Raw genomic sequence first — 17,194 nt, 5'->3', positions numbered from 1 at the left:
TAACGTCAAGTATCGACCTTTTATTATATAAACTTATTTACATCTTAACAATCCGACGGCAGGTAAATCTTAAAGCTAGAGTGAAGATGGTTTCATATTAAACTAGAAAACCTAAGGAATCTATTGGTACCAACCATGTCATGTTAGCTTGTCAGGAAGAACTCTGAGATGAACAGAGTGAAAACTGTATTTTATTAGATAAAACAGACGTCGAAATAAGGTAATAAATCGCAATATATCATCACAATACTCAGCGTATCGCAAAATGTAACGTATCGTAACGTATCGTAACATGATAATATCGTATGGTGGGGCTTCTGGAGATTCCCTCCCCTAATAATCACTGTTTTGTGGGTTTGTTGAAACGTTTTGTATCAACATACGTAGGAAGTACAATATGACGTGCTGATTTCAGTAGTGCAGCACGGATATTGGTAGTGTGTCTTCTAGTAACACCGGCTTTTCAGATGTCAGTCAACCGCTGCCAAGGGAAACGCCCACCCAGAAGCCTGAAGCTTAGAGGCCGTTTCCACAAATATGTCCAAAACAGTTTTATCCTCTCTTGAAAAATAAAATAAATATGCAGAGTAGCTGCAGTATTAGAGTTTGACTTTAAGGGTGAAATATGGGCAACACTAACTTCTCCAGGTGGTTTCGCAAGTAACACATCTATGAAGATGGTAATACCACCAGCATTACTGATTTATTATGTCTTGTTTCAATGTCAGGTGGTAGACATCAACGACTTTGCAAAAGCCAACAACCCTAACGAGACCGTCCACAAAAAGGATGTTCAGATTTTACAACATGACACAACTTGGCTGGAAACCTGTAAGTAGAGCTCACACATACAATGTAAGTATATTTCTCAGCCTCCCCTATCTGTATGCATCTATAGCTGTCTTTGTCTTAATGTAATTCAGCGTGCATCCCTCTGTTCCTGTTTTATATAAAGTGCCTCTGAGACCTTGAGAGATGTACAAGTTTCATCTTTTATTTTTTGTTATTAAAAGGAGCAGAGTTTTGACCCTGGGAGAGACGGTGCTGGCAGCTCTCCACAGGCCTTGGCTTTGGCAGTCACTAATATTTCACATTCATAACACTTTCGAGGCTAAACTTACAGGGAGTAAAAAACTCACAAATCATGAACCCATACTGTCGAAGAAATAGTTCCTGAGTCAGAAGAATAATATTAGGTAAAATGTAATGCAAATAGGTTTTATGAGAGAATCAATCTATCAGAAAGCTGACATTTATGCAAGTTTAATCCTGCCTTTAATAAGCTTAGCAGGGTGTGAAGAAAACTTTGTTTTTCTCTCATGCCTCCATGGCGAATGAAAAATCCAAAAATGGGGAAAAGTTTTAATGCATTGAAGTAAATTGGGGGCCGCGTTTAACAACAGCAAAACATCTGTTTATAGAACTCTAACACAACTTGTGCAGTTTAATCCAAGTCTCATTTATCCAGTCGTATGCTCACTACTTCCCTAACACATGCATTTTCTCTAAAACCTTACAATTTATTACAGTACTCGCACAGACGAGTAGCGAGCCTGCGCAAACGTGACGCGGTTTATGCTTAAAGCTGAAGTAGGCGAGATTGGAGCAAATATGATTTAAAAAAAGTTATTTTTATAAAACGGTCGCTATATCGTGACAATAGTACATGAAACAGGTAACCTGAAAAAAAGCATGTGCCTCTGTGTCCTCTGGTGCTCCTAACGGCATCTGCAAGATTTCACAGACGGGAGGAAAACAAGCAGTCAGAGCTGATCTGAGGTCTGCTGTCATCATTCGCAAACTCCGACCAAACAGTCAAACTAAGCAGCGCTGATCAAGTCATAATTACTGCGGTCCGTAGAGGTCGCTGTTGTGTCGTTTTATACCTTCTTTCGATGATCTACCATGTGAATAGATGATAAAACCTAATATTGGATCTAGTAGGCCCCTATTTACCCACATCTATCATGCTTATAGCGACCGATAACGCCTATTTAATGGCCTGACAACAGTTTAATTGGCTGTTTTGTGGGTGAAGTATTCCTTTAATGTGTATCAGTCTCACTCAGTTGCCAAACATCTACAGGTTTGTCTGTTCTACTCTTCAAAGCAGTTCAACATGGTAATAGTCACTCGCAGAGCTGCAGTGCTAAGGCTGAAATGGGAACCGCATGTGCATTCTTTGGAAAAAGAAATAAAGGCTCAAATTGAGAGGTGTTAAAATTTCTCTAATTGTATTTTCCTCTTGAAGGTGTTTAATCTACCCAAAAGCAGGCCATTAGATCCAAAGAGAATGGCTGAGCTGCTGGATAATGGGAAAGAAAACAAAGCTTTCCACAGTACCACTTTGTTTACTACTAGTAGAGTCTATTTCACAAAGACTGTGTCCTCTAAAAATGGCTTTACTGGCTAAAGGCCTTTACACACCGGGAGTGTGACGGATAAACATCACCAAAGTGCCAAATACTCACCTGTGAATACTACGCATCAAAACGATTCATACCGGCAGTTTTTTCAGTAACGGATTCAAATAGATTTGTGCAGGTAGAGGACCAAGTACCGGGACACTACTGACCAAGAGCAGCGTCTGGCAGTCTGTCTGAAGTAAATTGTTGTACAGCCTACAGTTACGCAGTGTATACTGTATGTGTGGGATTTTTACTGTAAAAGGTAAGAACAGAAGGAGTGGATCTGCGCTGCCTTTGTCAAGGTTGAAAAGAATAAAGTTTGCCGTCTTGGTCCGGACTACAGAGCCTCCATGTTGTTGTACACTATGGTGTACATTTTGAAAATGACCGAAAGTGAAGGGAAAGTATTCATGACAAAAACAAAAGTTCAAAAGAATATACTTAATCGGCCTTAAGCCACACTGAGATTTACACGTATGTGTGTGATCCTACATTTAAAATGACAGGAGCGCTGCTTCTCCTCCATTAGGACAAGTTTACAGCATTCCCAGGACAGAGCCTGAGGAACATTTTGCCGATGCTAATTACCCGCCTTATTCCCAATTCAGGTTTTTTGTCAAAGTTTTCCATCATTAGCATGTTGTGAGCTCAACAACTTGTTGAACTATGGGGACCAAAGGGGGAGAGTGGAAGAGTCAGCAAATAGGAAGCTTATTCCTGGAGTCCACATCTCTTGAGTTCATCGAGCTACGCTGCCTTTTGTATAACAGTGTGGAAAAATGGGGGAAAGGGCCAAAAGCAAAAAAACGTAATTCACTGCCGAGTGTAGGTGTGTGTGTCTGCGTGTGTGTGTCTGTGTGTGTGAAGTTGTCAAAAGTTGTTTTTTTTCTTAGAAAGCTCACCCTTCTCGCCAGGCCCAGGGCAATGTAGCACTTCTCCCCAGCATCAACGATCTCCACTTCATAGTAGTGGCAGCGGGTGGTAAGTGGCTGGCGGGCCTGAGCCAAACCCACGTCCATGATGCTCTTTCCTTTGCCAACATACTCCAAGAGCTGGAGAGGAAAGGGATGAATAGAAAGAGAGAGATAGAAGGATGGGGGTTAATATGTTAAGAAATAAACAATATAAAAAAGGGTTTAATTAAACACAAACATGTTAACATACAGACTCACATTCCCACCTGAGTTATTGACCAATAAACTCCAACCATAAGGTTCATTCACCCCTAAACGGATAATGATGATCACTATCGTGACATGTTGTTGGTTAAACTTTCATAAAAGAACACACTAAAGGAGTTAGCATGCCTCCAACGAAGTGATCGTCGGTTCATCTGAAACCGCCTCCCCTCACACCTTTCCAACTTTGGGATCGAAAATGCTGCGTCTGACAATTTTTATTACTTTCCAAAACCAATCCAAGAAGCACACCCACTTCACACACAGATGTGCGGAGGCGAGTAAAGGCAGGATTTGAACTTCTCTCTCAAAATGTCCTTTCATTAGCCACCTAGCGGCATGGTTCTAGGGATGGCAGCGTGTATCGGTCCACCGCTGTGGTCCAGACTGAAATATCTAAAAAAATATAGGATGCATTGCTAGAAAACTTCGTACAGACATTCATGGTCCTTTTATCAAGAAGCCTGCTGACTTTGGTGATCCCGACTTTTCCTCTCGCGCCACCATCAGGTTGACATTTTTGGGATTTTAATTAGGGCTGTCAAAGTTAACGCGATAATAACGCGTTAACGCAAAATCATTTTGACGCCACTAATTTTGTTCAAACGCATTAACGCAATCGATATTTCGGAGGTTATAGCGGGCTCAGTTTTAGAGCAAGAAAAAAAGTGATTATTCTAGGGCAAGTTCTGGAGGGTCTTTTTTCTATGATTTCTAAGTTTATTAATGGACATCAGAGATAATGATATCCTGGGAAAGTGTGACTCACACTGAATCTATCAAGCGTGAATTAGCAATGGCTGCGACTACGTACTCGCATGCATCAACGCGTTCAATAGGCTTGCCGCGGTAGTCTGTGTTACCGGTGTTACGCGGTGTTCGGGGATACACTGATTACATTACTTGCTCACCGCCCCGCCTGTCGTTTTTCTATGATTTATAGACATAAAACTCCTTTAGTTCATTTTTGTGTATCAGCGCCTGTGTTCATCAAATAAAAAAAACTCAAATTTGTAAAATACTAAGCATGTTATCAATACAGAGTCGGACGATGGACGCTACAATTATAAACTGAAAGTGACAGTGTCAGTTCTGTACAGAGCACAGAGTAGCAGGAGTCAGATTTCACACTTATCACAGGACGAGAGAGAGTTGACAGACAAGACAATGGCGGATTTGGTGTCAAAGCAAAAAGCAAAAGTGCCTATTTGGCAATAATTCAGTGCTCCTCACCGTGACATCCCTAGTGTTCATGCATTCACACACAACCTCACAAACACTCAACCTCCACTCCAAATTTCAGCCTCCTATGGAAAAAACGGTGGCTGCAAAATGGAGGGGAAACATTTTTGTGGAACGACCGACCAACAAACCAACTGAGCGAGCTACAGACCTTTTCAAACTTGACATCATAAACCGTCTAAATGGGCCTTTGTATTTCCTGTTGCAATGTTTGTTAATGCAGTAGCTGACAGGAAGTAATCTTGGACCAAAGCTGTTGCCCTAGCAACTGAATGGTATTGAAATGGTCTATAGAGCTGCTGGTTGCAGCTGAAATGTGTGTATCATTTTTGCGTTCAGATTAGACCGAGTTATGGCTCAGAGGAGTTTTGACGCCAACTGAACAACACAAAAGTGTCTCGCCCCTCTCTATGACGACAGGATTTTTACTCCGTCTTTGAGATCGGCCATTCAAAACAGCTATAAACACTTTTGCCCTCAGATGTGGAGGGATGACATGTTGTACAAAATAGTTTGTTTCAAGCATACCTCAGCCTCAAGTTTCCCAGTAAACCCATTTACTGCTGCTGACTGCTGTTGACTTTCTCTGTTTACTTTATTTGGCGACTGGGCCCAAAGGGCCGGCGGTGATGCAAGTCTTTTTAAGTGGGAAAGTTGAGATGGAGACAAAAGACCGACGTCACAGCAGATCAAGCTTGGGCAGGATCCCCAATGTTGTTCCAGATGTGAGGGAGTTAACTACGCATCTAGCTTCTGTAACTGTGTCCTAAGTGAGTGGGCACCATGACAGATTGACACTTCAAAACCCAGTCAAACCCTCACTGAACCGCCCACGGTGACTCTCCTACAAGTATCAACAGCCACTTGAGATTGTAACCGATGATAACGCAATTACTTTCAGGTCTATTTTGATGTTAAGCATCTAAGCAGGTGCAGTTGGGCGGGTACAGGTGAGACGGTGGGCAGCTAGGCAACCACAAAGCCTTTAGGCTGAGCAGTGTTTCCGTGCCATGTGAGTGCATGTGTGTGATTGTGTGAGCACGTGCACAAAGAAGAATACGCCCCCAGTGTGAAAGGCTAGAATGACAGACAAGGTGGGGGTGGACAAAATCACTTCTGTATTAAGCCTTTGTGTTTAAGTGTATGTGTGTGTGTGTGTGTGTGTGTGTGTTTCACTAGCCAGCCACTTGAAGGACACACCTGGTGGGAACAGCTATTCAACATCTACATAAAAAAAAGTCAAGTGTCTCAATTAAGTTATTACCATTTTCCCTTTTTGTTATTTTCCCTGTTGCTTAGTGATACATCAAACCGAAAATAACTCAGAAATGAAGCCGAGGCCGTCAAAAAGTTTCATTTCAGTCTCTGAGCTTGATAAGAAGTTAAACTGGTTGCTGAGAACTGTACTTGTATAGTTGATGTGTTGCTATATATTGTACAAGATTAAGGGCCAACACTTATGCACTGTTAAACGAGCACGGTCTTTGTGTCCTTATTGAACCATCACGATGAGCTCATTTTTATTTTGTATTGTTTTGTATTGAACATATTTTCCAGGTGTTAATCTTCAAAAACATTAATGAATACACAGCAAACTGTAAAACTCAATTTAATTCCAGGTTGTTAAAAGAGATGTTACAATACCATTTTTTCTTCCTCGATACCGATCCGATACTAGCGTGATAAAAAAATATATAATTATGGTTATCAAAATTCGTAATTAAGTCTGTCAGCTACAAAGAACATAAATAAATGAAGGTAGGAATAAATAGCTGTCTCCTCGGTGGACAGCCTGTTTGCTAATTTGTCCTGCAGGGTGCAATATTCACACACCCTACTAGGGTGCTGTCACCCCTCCAAACAGAAGCCTTACATACTGAACATATCACCGTTTTACTTGTTGGATTTTTCACTGTGAAATATTGCAAAATGGCAAGCATTTCCTCGCTCTGACTACTGTTGCACTCTCCACAAGCACCGTACTGTTGTTGTTTGCTATTGTCACGTGACAAACTACCTGCAATCAGTTCTTCTTCGCTGCTATAGACCAGTCGTTGCCAGTGGCAGCCATGATACATCCAAGGCGACAGCACAGTGAAGGCCACTGTTTTGGGGAGGCAAAGAAGATTTGCGTTCCGGTTAAACAAGTTTTTTTCTGGGTTAATAAATTATGGTATCGGATCGTTGCATAGACTGGCATACTCGCCAATACCCGATACTGAATTTTGTCCAGTATCGGACGCATTTCCGATACTAGTATCGGTATCGGAACAACTCTAGTTGTTAATGGACATCATTAACATAATAACTATTATAGAGCACCCTGGAAACTCACTTTTCCAAACAGTTTCCAATGACGGCTTCTCAGTAATTCTGTGTAACAAACCATGAACAAATCAGGGATGGACTGCATTTGTGAAAGGGACTTAAGGGAGTACTCACAGGATTTATTTTTTTTAGATTCAACAATTTCTCAAAATTAAAGTGCTGGGAGACAATATGAGGTGGTCACACGGTGACACAATATGAAAACTATGAGTTGAACAGTGAGTTGGCCTTGCAGGCTTACTAAACTAAAGCTTGTGTCTACGGTTACGTAATTTCATCAGCTACTAGTTGTCAGTCTAGCTGCATAAAGCTGCAGAAATACTGCTGTTGAAAATGTCATAAATGGGCCTGGACCACAGAGTACACACACCTCTGCACCAATAACTTCACACTAGCGCCATTCAACTTAACTCATTCTGTTAAAGCTTTTGCTTGATGTCTGTTCATTTTTATACAGTTGAACAGTTGAACATTCTGTAATTGAAGATATTTCACCACAATGAAACTTAGTGCCAGCTTCGTCCTACTGCAGAGTGCCGTTGCTGTGCATTTTTACAATAATGGAGACAAAAACAATCTCTTCACATTCCCGGAGACAAAATCATATTTCTTTATAGTAATCTGCTGATTAATTGTTCACATGGATACAGAGCCTTCGGCGGTTCTTTATAACAGACTGCCCTTTCATGAGTAACCTTGAGTCTCCTTAACCTGCTGAACTTTCATGCCTGGACAACAACATCTCTTTTGGGATACCGAGAACAGAGTTTCGGTTCGATGAGCATTCAATCACACCTTTATTTTGTGCTTCTCGCTGCTGAGTAATGGAAGAAGGAGAGAGACGAGAGGGCAGGAACAAGAGAGACGTAGCCTTGAGCGAAGCATGCCTCACTGAGATAGCTGACAATCTCCCTCTTTCTCTCTCTCACTCCTATAATTCTGAGTGTTCTGAGAAAGGTAATGGTGGTGTGCAAGGCCGTGTTTTGTTGAGCGGCTGCCTGGGAAACAGATGTAACGCCCAGAGAGTGGTCCTGCCAATTTCCTGTCACACCTAATAGGGGAACTTCAAGAAAGGTGAAACTGAAATTAGGAGACCTCTTCTTTATTATGTGGTTAAACACTTGTCAACAAAACTGTGATCTGATTAGACATCACGCAACAGCTGTCGAGTCCATATAACGCAGCTACTTACTTTTGTTTTTATTGCATTTCTATTTGATTCTTTTAATTTTTCATTTCATTATGTATTTCTAATTGTTTTCCATTGTGGTCCTTTTTTGTCCAATTCTCTTTCATCTCCTGGTCCTGCACATTTTTTCTTCGCTGTTATTTCTTCTCTCAAAATAAATCCTTACAATTTATGTTCTTAAACTAAAATATGGACATTAAAATGTGAATGATTTGGGCCAAATGTGCCACTTTAATTTTGGAAACTATACTGGAAAAATACCGATGGAGTAACAGCTTTTGGTGGGGGCAGTGTCATGGTGTGGGGCGGCATCTCCCTCACTGGCAAAACAAGGCTTGTCATCATTGAAGGCCATCTCAATGCAGTGAGATATCGGGATGAGTTTCTGCAGCCAGTGGCGATCCCATATCTCCACAATCTGGGACCTAACTTCATTCTTCAAGATGATAACGCTCGCCCCCACAGAGCCAGGGTTATCACAGACTACCTCCACAATGTGGGAGTAGAGAGAATGGAACGGCCTGCCAAGAGTCCAGACCTCAACCCAATTCAACACTTGTGGGATCAGCTTGGGCGTGCTGTACGTGTTAGAGTGACCAACACAACCTCGTTGGCTGACCTGCAACCAATTCTGGTTGAGGAATGGAACGCCATCCCACAGCAACGTGTGACCAGGTTGGTGACCAGCATGAGGAGGAGGTGCCAGGCTGTTGTGGCTGCGTATGGATCTTCCACCGCTACTGAGGCTCCTGATGGTGTATTAAATGAATAAAGTGTAAAATTGCCAATATGTCTTGTTTGTTCCTTGTTACTGATAGAGAGTTCAATCATCCAATCCACCAAACAACTCAAAACAAGAGTCAACACCAACAGGAGAATACACTGTTTACCATTGACGGAGCATTTTGGCAAATTTTTCTTGGGCGCTACCCACATAATCAGCTGTGCTGCTCATCCCACAAATGCATGATCCTTACAAGTTGGACATCATTGCGAAGGTAAATAAACAGGCTTTCCAACGATGTAAAATACAATGCCAATTAGCATTGTAACAACAGAGAAATAATCCACCAAACACAAGTTTCCGAACTTTGTTTTTCCAGTTTATATGAGCTGGCCTTGTCCTTGTCTAGAGGCTGTGCTAATTCATCTCTCACTTGGGTTGGATGCCCTCCTGTAGCTAAATCTGTCCATCAGTCACTTTTTTGTGCATAAGGAGACTAAAACGAATATCCTGATGGACTGGATGCCATAATGCCACAGATGGTTACAGCCACTCTGTCATTACAGCTTTTTTAATGGGCAAGCAGCAACCAGGTGATGTTTGTACTGAATACACCAACTAGTGCTGAACGGTGTTAAAATGACTTACTTACTTACCTAATCCATGTCACAACTTTGTTTATATTACCTTGAAAAACCCGACATCAGCTCGTTCTTTGGAGCTATAAATCACCTAAACTAAACCGCTATAACTCTACTACCGCTTATTCATTAAAGGTTCTGGTTGATTGAAACAGCATAACATGTTCAAACTCAACTCAAAAACCTCAAATGTATTTCATTTTTATATGTGTACAAATTGTGGTGTCAGTGCATTCAAAACAAATCACTCACTATTTACAACTTTCTTGTTCAAGCGTGTAATGTTTCGTGTGATGTCACAATTGCTTTTCTGTCCTCGTTTCACTGAGTTAGGAAGTTCAAAGAGGCATTTAGCACCAAAACATTATGCAAAAAATCAAAACACAACCTGTAATTACCATAGCACTGACACAGTAAGTGAGGTGGAGTAAGGTGAACAAGTATTTACTGTTAGAAGACAAGATAGAATTTGTCTTGATGCATGCAGCATGCCTTACGGCAACATCCCCACCTGCAGCAACACTGTAATTCTGCAAGACAGCAAGTGGCTGCCTTTGTGTTCAAACTCTGATCTGGTATGACACACTGGCAATAACATTTGAATACTACGCAACCGCCACAAGTTATTTCACGAAACAACGCCCTAAAACAATAGACATGCGTAGTCACTCTGCAGGTTTAATCAATCAATCGTCCCTCTGAGATTTCTGAAACCTGTGAGAACCAAGGACCCACATTGTTGACCTTCACTGACACCTCATCACTCACTGGCCATGTGGAGCTTTTCAACACCTTTTAATACACTCCATTTATTATCACCATTACCACTGCTGGGAAGATGTTGCCCAAATTAACTTGCGGCTCCGATGCCAGCACGTATTGCCACCAGTGCTGATTTATTTGGACAAAGTCGTAAAAAGTTAGTTTTACAGGAAGGTTGCCTCCTTCGGAAAAACATTTTACTCTCGGGGGTGAGAGCTAAATAGCACCAGAGAGGGGATGCCATAAAAAGATGGCAAGACATATAGATATAGAATAACAGATTCACAGTCATTTATTTTAAGTGCGATGAGGAAGTTGTTTTATAACAATCCTCTAGGATCCAAGTCAATACTATTGTCCACAGACTACACCTTAAAAATAACTTTCACCTCAGCCAAAGCTGCAATTTGCCAACAAAGTCTCAGGGTGCTTTCACAAGCCATAGTCCGTTTGGCTAGTCCGAATCAGAGTGAAATTAAAACTTTTGGTTTGTTTTCTATTTAGTCTGGTTCGGCATAATTCAAAGCAGACCAAATTCAAAAAAATAATTTGCTGAGGGACGTGTACGAAGGAACAAATGTATCTTTTTCGTCTCGAGAGCTCCCACTTCTATGCAGGGGAACGTGGACTTTGATATACTACTGTCGAAGTGTTTTCACTTTGACTCGGCACTGATCTACTGTGCGCACGAATCCCTTCTCCTCCCGCTTATCTCGACTGACTTTACAAACGTCACTATTTTTGTGTACTTTAAATAACATGTTCCGTATGTTCTCTTCAGCCCAGATGTCAACAAACATCGGAGACCAAACAAACTGTCCGAGACCACCTTTCGCAAGTGGTCTTGGACCGTTTGTTTTTGTCCACACCAGAGTATGAATACTGCGTTCACAACTGCCCAAACGAACCACACCAGAGTTCAATTAAAACGGACTAAATGTTGGCATGTAAAAGCGCCCTCAGAGGTTTTTTACTAATATGAAGACACAGGTCAAATCTGCACTCACAATCTGTGAGTATTTACCACCGGGTTTACTAAGACAGTAGCTCATGATGGAGTCAGTTCCTCCCATGTAGGAACATGTGAGGTGCAAAAGTGAAGAAGACGTCTTTAAGCGTAAACCTCACCAAGTAAAAAAAACAAAAGGTGTTTGTGATGCTGAAATAGAAATGAGATGTGCCCCAAGAGGTTTTCTTGTAAACAAACAAAGTTATGTTTACATTCAGTGTTACTTGCCAAAGCATATAGTGTGCATCCTTGAGCTCTAACAAACACGTTGAATGCATTTCCTTTCTCATAAAGCATTTGTAAAGCCACGTTTTTATAATCCAGTATTGTTACATCCATTGTCATTTGCTAGCAGTCTTCTTCCCCTGTAGATCAGTGGAATAGTGTGACACCATTGGTAGGACTGTGTATCGCGTCACCTGCATGCACTCACATGCATCGTGCGCATGCACGTGATAAATAAAATGGTGATCCATTCATAGAAAATCGCTCCCAAGTCTCCACAGGGATCCATTCAGTTAAGAGATTCAAAAACATTTACTGAGTTGAGTCTGAGAAAAAAAGTGTGCTATTCAATAAAATAGGTACAGTATATTCTCAGGTTTGATGAATAACATGCATGACTCGAGGTGCAGAATGTGCCAAGCACAAATTATATTTTCAATGTCGGCATATCCGCGGGGGTCCTCATGATGTTCGATGCATAATGTCCACGCAGACTGTACTTGTTTGAACACGGCTGCCTATGCAGACAGCTGGAGTTATGTTTAAGGAAAATAATCAGAAAATAGATATACTCGGATAAGCGTGTTGATTTCTTTCCTTGAACACATTCAGTAAAAGGGAGGACATGCAAACTTCACAAAGAAAGGTTCAACCCCAGGACCTTCTAGTGCTAAACACTGAGCCACTGCTGAAAGTTAATGTAAAAGCAGACGTTACATAACAATGTCAGCATGACACAGTATTACATACTATGACAAAATTATTTTTAAAAGATACAAATTAGCAGCAGGCTGAAGAGAACACTTACATTGTGATGCAGTGTGTTCACACTGCATACTAAATTTTACGTCATACTTAGTATGAATAGTATTTTAGTATGCGATTTCGTCATCGTGTACAAGACATGCGTCTAGTGCATAGACTCTATATAAAGATGGACGACAAGGCAGCTTGTGTCTTTCTAGCCAAACATCTACAGTGGTGCTAACGTAGCAGCTAGGTGGCTCACGCTAACAAGCTGCGGTCGTGCTCAGCTCGTGATTGGCTCAGGCGGGTGTGTGGGCGGGACCTCGATACCACGGCGATCACTACTGCGCAGACACTGGCTCCAAATGACGTCTAAATCTCAAGATGACAGCTCCTTTGTCCGGGAAATTTTGGTAGTGGGGACGTGTCATCCATCTTTATATACAGTCTATGGTTGCTGAACTTAAATCACGGTGGGACTCGCGTAGCCTGGACTATAAAACAGGTTTTACTCCGGTCATCTTGTGTGACACAGGTCCCCTGTGCCACAACCAGCCAGCCAGCCTCCACACAGTCAGTACATCAACTTTCCTTGGATTAAGTTATTCGTAGTTTCCTCTTTTCTCACGCTGCTCAGTCAAACGTGATGGTGCCACTGCTAGCTCGATGGGAAAGTTGTGAACTTCATCTAAGAGCAGTGTCATGTTGGGATTCTTGACTATTGTTCCCAGAGGAAGGAAGGAAGGAAGCAGGCAACTTTAGAGGGGCGTTGGTACTACAGCTGGCTCTGGCAATTGGAAGCCACTGAGCAATGACGATTATTACTTGACAATGATTGGTGTGTTTCAAACTTACGTAAAAGGAGATGCTCTGGAGAGGATACTGCAATGTGGAGCCAAGAATTAAAAATGTTTGTGCACCTTTACAGCACAAAAGATGTGTCAGAGGGTTATGATATATACATCTTGAAGTTTTATCTCCACATGAACGTGAGATATGGGCTGTGAAAACTGATAACTGCAGACTCAGGTGCCGTCCACTTACTTGTCGGCCCGCTCATCCGCAGCTGAGGGGATTACGCTGGTGGGCACAGTGACTGCTGTGACAACAGGAGGCAGAGGATTGGATGCTCGTGTTCGCACTGAGCCGCACGTACGCAGTGGAAAGGCAGCCATTGTCTCCTCTCAAGAAAAAACAGCAGAGCAGGAGCATGGTGGCATGTGGATTTTTATCAAACGTGTTGTGTTTGCCTAAAACACCTTCAGCTGACAGTCATGGCAGCTGGTTGAGAAAATAAATACTTCAATGTAAGCGCGATGAGGTAACCTTATACAAATCGGATCACTTGTAAAGGAACATTTAATTTATTGGTGTTAAACAAAAGCCTTGGAAAATAAAGCCAACAGCTCAATCAAATCTTTTTGAACAGTGTTAGTGGTTTGAGTCGTCAGAGGAGCTCAGGATCCAAACTGCTGTTTGTTAATGGCATGTGATCAAAATTATTTTCTTTCCTCTATTAAAAGAGTAAATTGTTAACTAAGCTAAAATAAAAAAACGTTGCTGCACTAACATCTATTGGTCGAAAGGTAAAAGTCTGTTGAACCTGTTGGGCGTGGTCAGGTGGGGGCTGTCGTGAGGTACCATTTAAAGCTCTAACTTTCTAGTTTTGGTTGCTGTAAATCACTTTCTAACATGTTTTAAAGGGATGGGGGAGTTTTACATCATTTCTGTAAGTGTAATAGCAGCTCTGAAAAATGTTTTGGCTAGAGACTTTATGACTCGACTTCGTAAATGTAGAGAGATAAGAGGAAAAAGGAGGAGAGAAAACATATAAAAGAACTGATGTTTCAGGTGAGATCTGAGTCATTTGTGTTGCTAGTAGGGATGTCACAAGAATTGACACTTCGGTACCAAGTCAATGCCAAAATTGTGAAAACGTGACGGTACTCGTTTTTCTACAGTACGTACCGTCAGGGCTTGAGACTAACGACGTCCCAAGGAATATAGAGAATGCATTTGGGGCACAGTAAACTCACTTCTGACGCACCCTATTTTCCCCCTGATAATGCTACATTGTGAAAAACAAATCTGTTTTGAAATTAGCAGGACGAGAGCTAGTTAACGCTAGCTGTTAGCAGCCGGTGAGCAGCACAGAGCTAACGGCTAACGTTAATGGGAGGTGCCACTGATATACATTATGATGCGTTCAAGTTCTATTCAGTAAATGAGTATTGGACGAAGGTCAATTATAACGGTATCATGATGTGTTCAAATGTAATCTTGTGTATTGTAGTTTTTGGTGAGAAACTTGAATGAATACAGATGTTTGAAGACGTTTTCACAGCAATATAATTTTTTTGTTTTTCACCGTGGTATCAAATTGGAATTAAAAAAGTCGTGGTATTTTACTGGTATTGGTATCAAATACTATATTTCTGGTATTGTGACACCTCATGTTGCTCGCTAGCTACAGCTAACTTTTGTACAGTCATCAACATACTGGCTCTTAGGGCCAAACAATCAGGGATTGCAAAACCAGTGCAGCGGTCAAATTGGTGCAAATACCACAATGGTCATGTAAACAGGTTCATTATATGAAACAATGTAAAGTTTGAATAGATTAGTTTTTGTTTCACAGTTTTGGCAGTATTTATGTACTGCACATATTGCTACATATAAATACAGTGACATCTAATCTAATGCAATATTTTTGAACCCCCAAAGAGGGATGTAATCAAAGTATACATGTCATGTTTCAAATTGTTAAAATCAGTAGTTCTCCCTTTTTTTGTAGTAATAGTTGTATATTTTTGACCCTCTACTCTTAATTACCATTCATTTATTGTTAAATAAGGTATTTGATCACCAAATAGAGCCTAAATTAACACTGAGGGTCCTCAAACTGCAGAGAGATATACCTTTATTTCAAGTGGTGTTGCTATTTAGGAGAGTTAATACATTGAGGATATCTGCTGCTTTGGCAAGTTCATGTTTTTGTACATTTTGTATAATGACAAAACATGCTTTCATCGCATATCAAGCTGCCAGTGAAACTCTTTATAAGGCAACACAGAGCCAACAAGGGCACAGCCATCAAATTAAAATTCACTCCATTTACTTTGGTTTTCCACTGAAGTAGAACCATGAGGGCCGAGTATTCATTACCCTGAACAAATGGCCTTCAGATGAGTGATTCAAAAGTTGAAAAGGAACAAAGAGCGTAGCAAAATAAAGGATGATCAAAATAAAATGAAAGAGGCCAGAGTGGAAACAGTATCATCCCTGAAAAGGAAAAGTTTCCTTTTATGCTAACTTTATCAGAGCGGATTCAAGGACAACCAAGATTAGTGATGCAAGTGCAATATTTGATGACAAGAAATAGAGAGAGAGTTATAAAACAGAGAAACACGTGAGTACATAGAACAGAAGCAAGAGAAGGGGATATTTGGCAAGGCAGATGTGATGATAGTGGGCAGAAATCCAGGATCAGATACCCACCTATCTAAACAGGAGTGGCCATCCCCCTGACGGTAATGTAAGCAGTTCACAAAGGCAAAGACTTAGCTGCAGACAAGTCACTGCCGTCACCATTGTGCACTGTGCATTCTGCGGCTTTGCACTTCTCAGAACCGCCTCATCAAAAGCATACCAGTCAGAAAAGTCATTTATCTTGCAGCAATCTTTTTCCGTCACCCTTTAACAATCGGAGCTATCATCCGGAACAGTTATTATCCCTGCTTGTCAAATAGCAACGAGTGAAAACGACTTCCCGGTTTTGACCAAATGTTCGTGAGGTGATGTTAGGTGAGACAAACCGCCGAGCAGCCGGGGAGGTGTAATTCATCTATGGCAACCGAACGATAGATGTGTAAATCATCGGAAACCACCAAGAATGGAAATATCTGTTGCATAGCCGCACATCTGAGAAAGGAGGAAAAATATTTCCATGCCCCTTAAAATATAGCTCACAGCTATTAATGGACTTGACAAGTGAAATGTTACTGAAATCCATAGGAGTTTTGTTTGGATGGAGCAAATAGCAAGAGAGGAGAGGAGAGGAAAGGAGAAAGGTCAAGGAGAGAGGAGTGGAAAGGAAACTAGGATACAGAGAAGGTGTAGAGACAAAGATACCGGAGAAGACAAGGGAAGGGGAGAGGGGAGCAGATGAGGAAACAAGGTTAGAGGAGACAAGGCAAGATGAGGATAAAGGAGAGGAGAAGAAACAACAAGACAAGAGAGGAGACAAGGATAGAATAGGAAAAACAAGGACACGAGAGGAGGGGACAGGAGAGGGCAAGGAGAGAAAAGAGGAGAGGAGTGGAGTCAAGGAGAGAGGAGAGGAGAGGAGTCAAGAAGAGAGGAGAGGAGAGGAGTCAAGGGGAGAGAGGAGCAGGAGAGGAAACAAGGATAGAGGAGATGAGACGAGGGTAGAGGAGGATAAAGGAGAAGAGAGGAGATGAAACAAGGATAAAGGAGAGGAAAGGAGACAAGAGAAGAGAGGAGAAGAAAGGAGGGTAGACATGGATAGAAAAGGAGAAACAAGGAGAGAAGAAAAGAGAGGAGATAGGAGAAAATGATAGAAAGGGAGGAACAAGGAGAGGAAAGGAGAGAAGAGGAGTAAACAAGGAGAGGGGAGAGGATACAAGGATAGAAGAGGAGAAACAAGTAGAGGAGAGAGGATAATAGAGGAGAGGAGACAAGGATAGAAGAGGAGAAACAAGTAGAGGAGAGTTTTGTGTTC

At 41.5% G+C, this 17,194-nt stretch overlaps 1 protein-coding gene across 1 annotated transcript in view; it reads right to left on the bottom strand.

The window, feature by feature from the left end:
• The window catches only part of LOC141772988 (SPRY domain-containing protein 3-like), a 57,617-nt gene that overhangs the window by 25,294 nt on the left and 15,129 nt on the right, over positions 1-17,194 (bottom strand). The window contains exon 7 of the mRNA XM_074644589.1: positions 3,311-3,460. Within this exon, the coding sequence (XP_074500690.1) occupies positions 3,311-3,460 (150 nt within the window). The remainder of the gene's footprint in view (positions 1-3,310; positions 3,461-17,194) is intronic.

This window comes from Sebastes fasciatus, chromosome 8 (assembly GCF_043250625.1).
Source record: "Sebastes fasciatus isolate fSebFas1 chromosome 8, fSebFas1.pri, whole genome shotgun sequence".
Taxonomy (NCBI): Eukaryota; Metazoa; Chordata; class Actinopteri; order Perciformes; family Sebastidae; genus Sebastes; species Sebastes fasciatus.
Note: the sequence above shows the minus strand (reverse complement) of the source record. Positions and strands in the feature narration are given on the sequence as shown.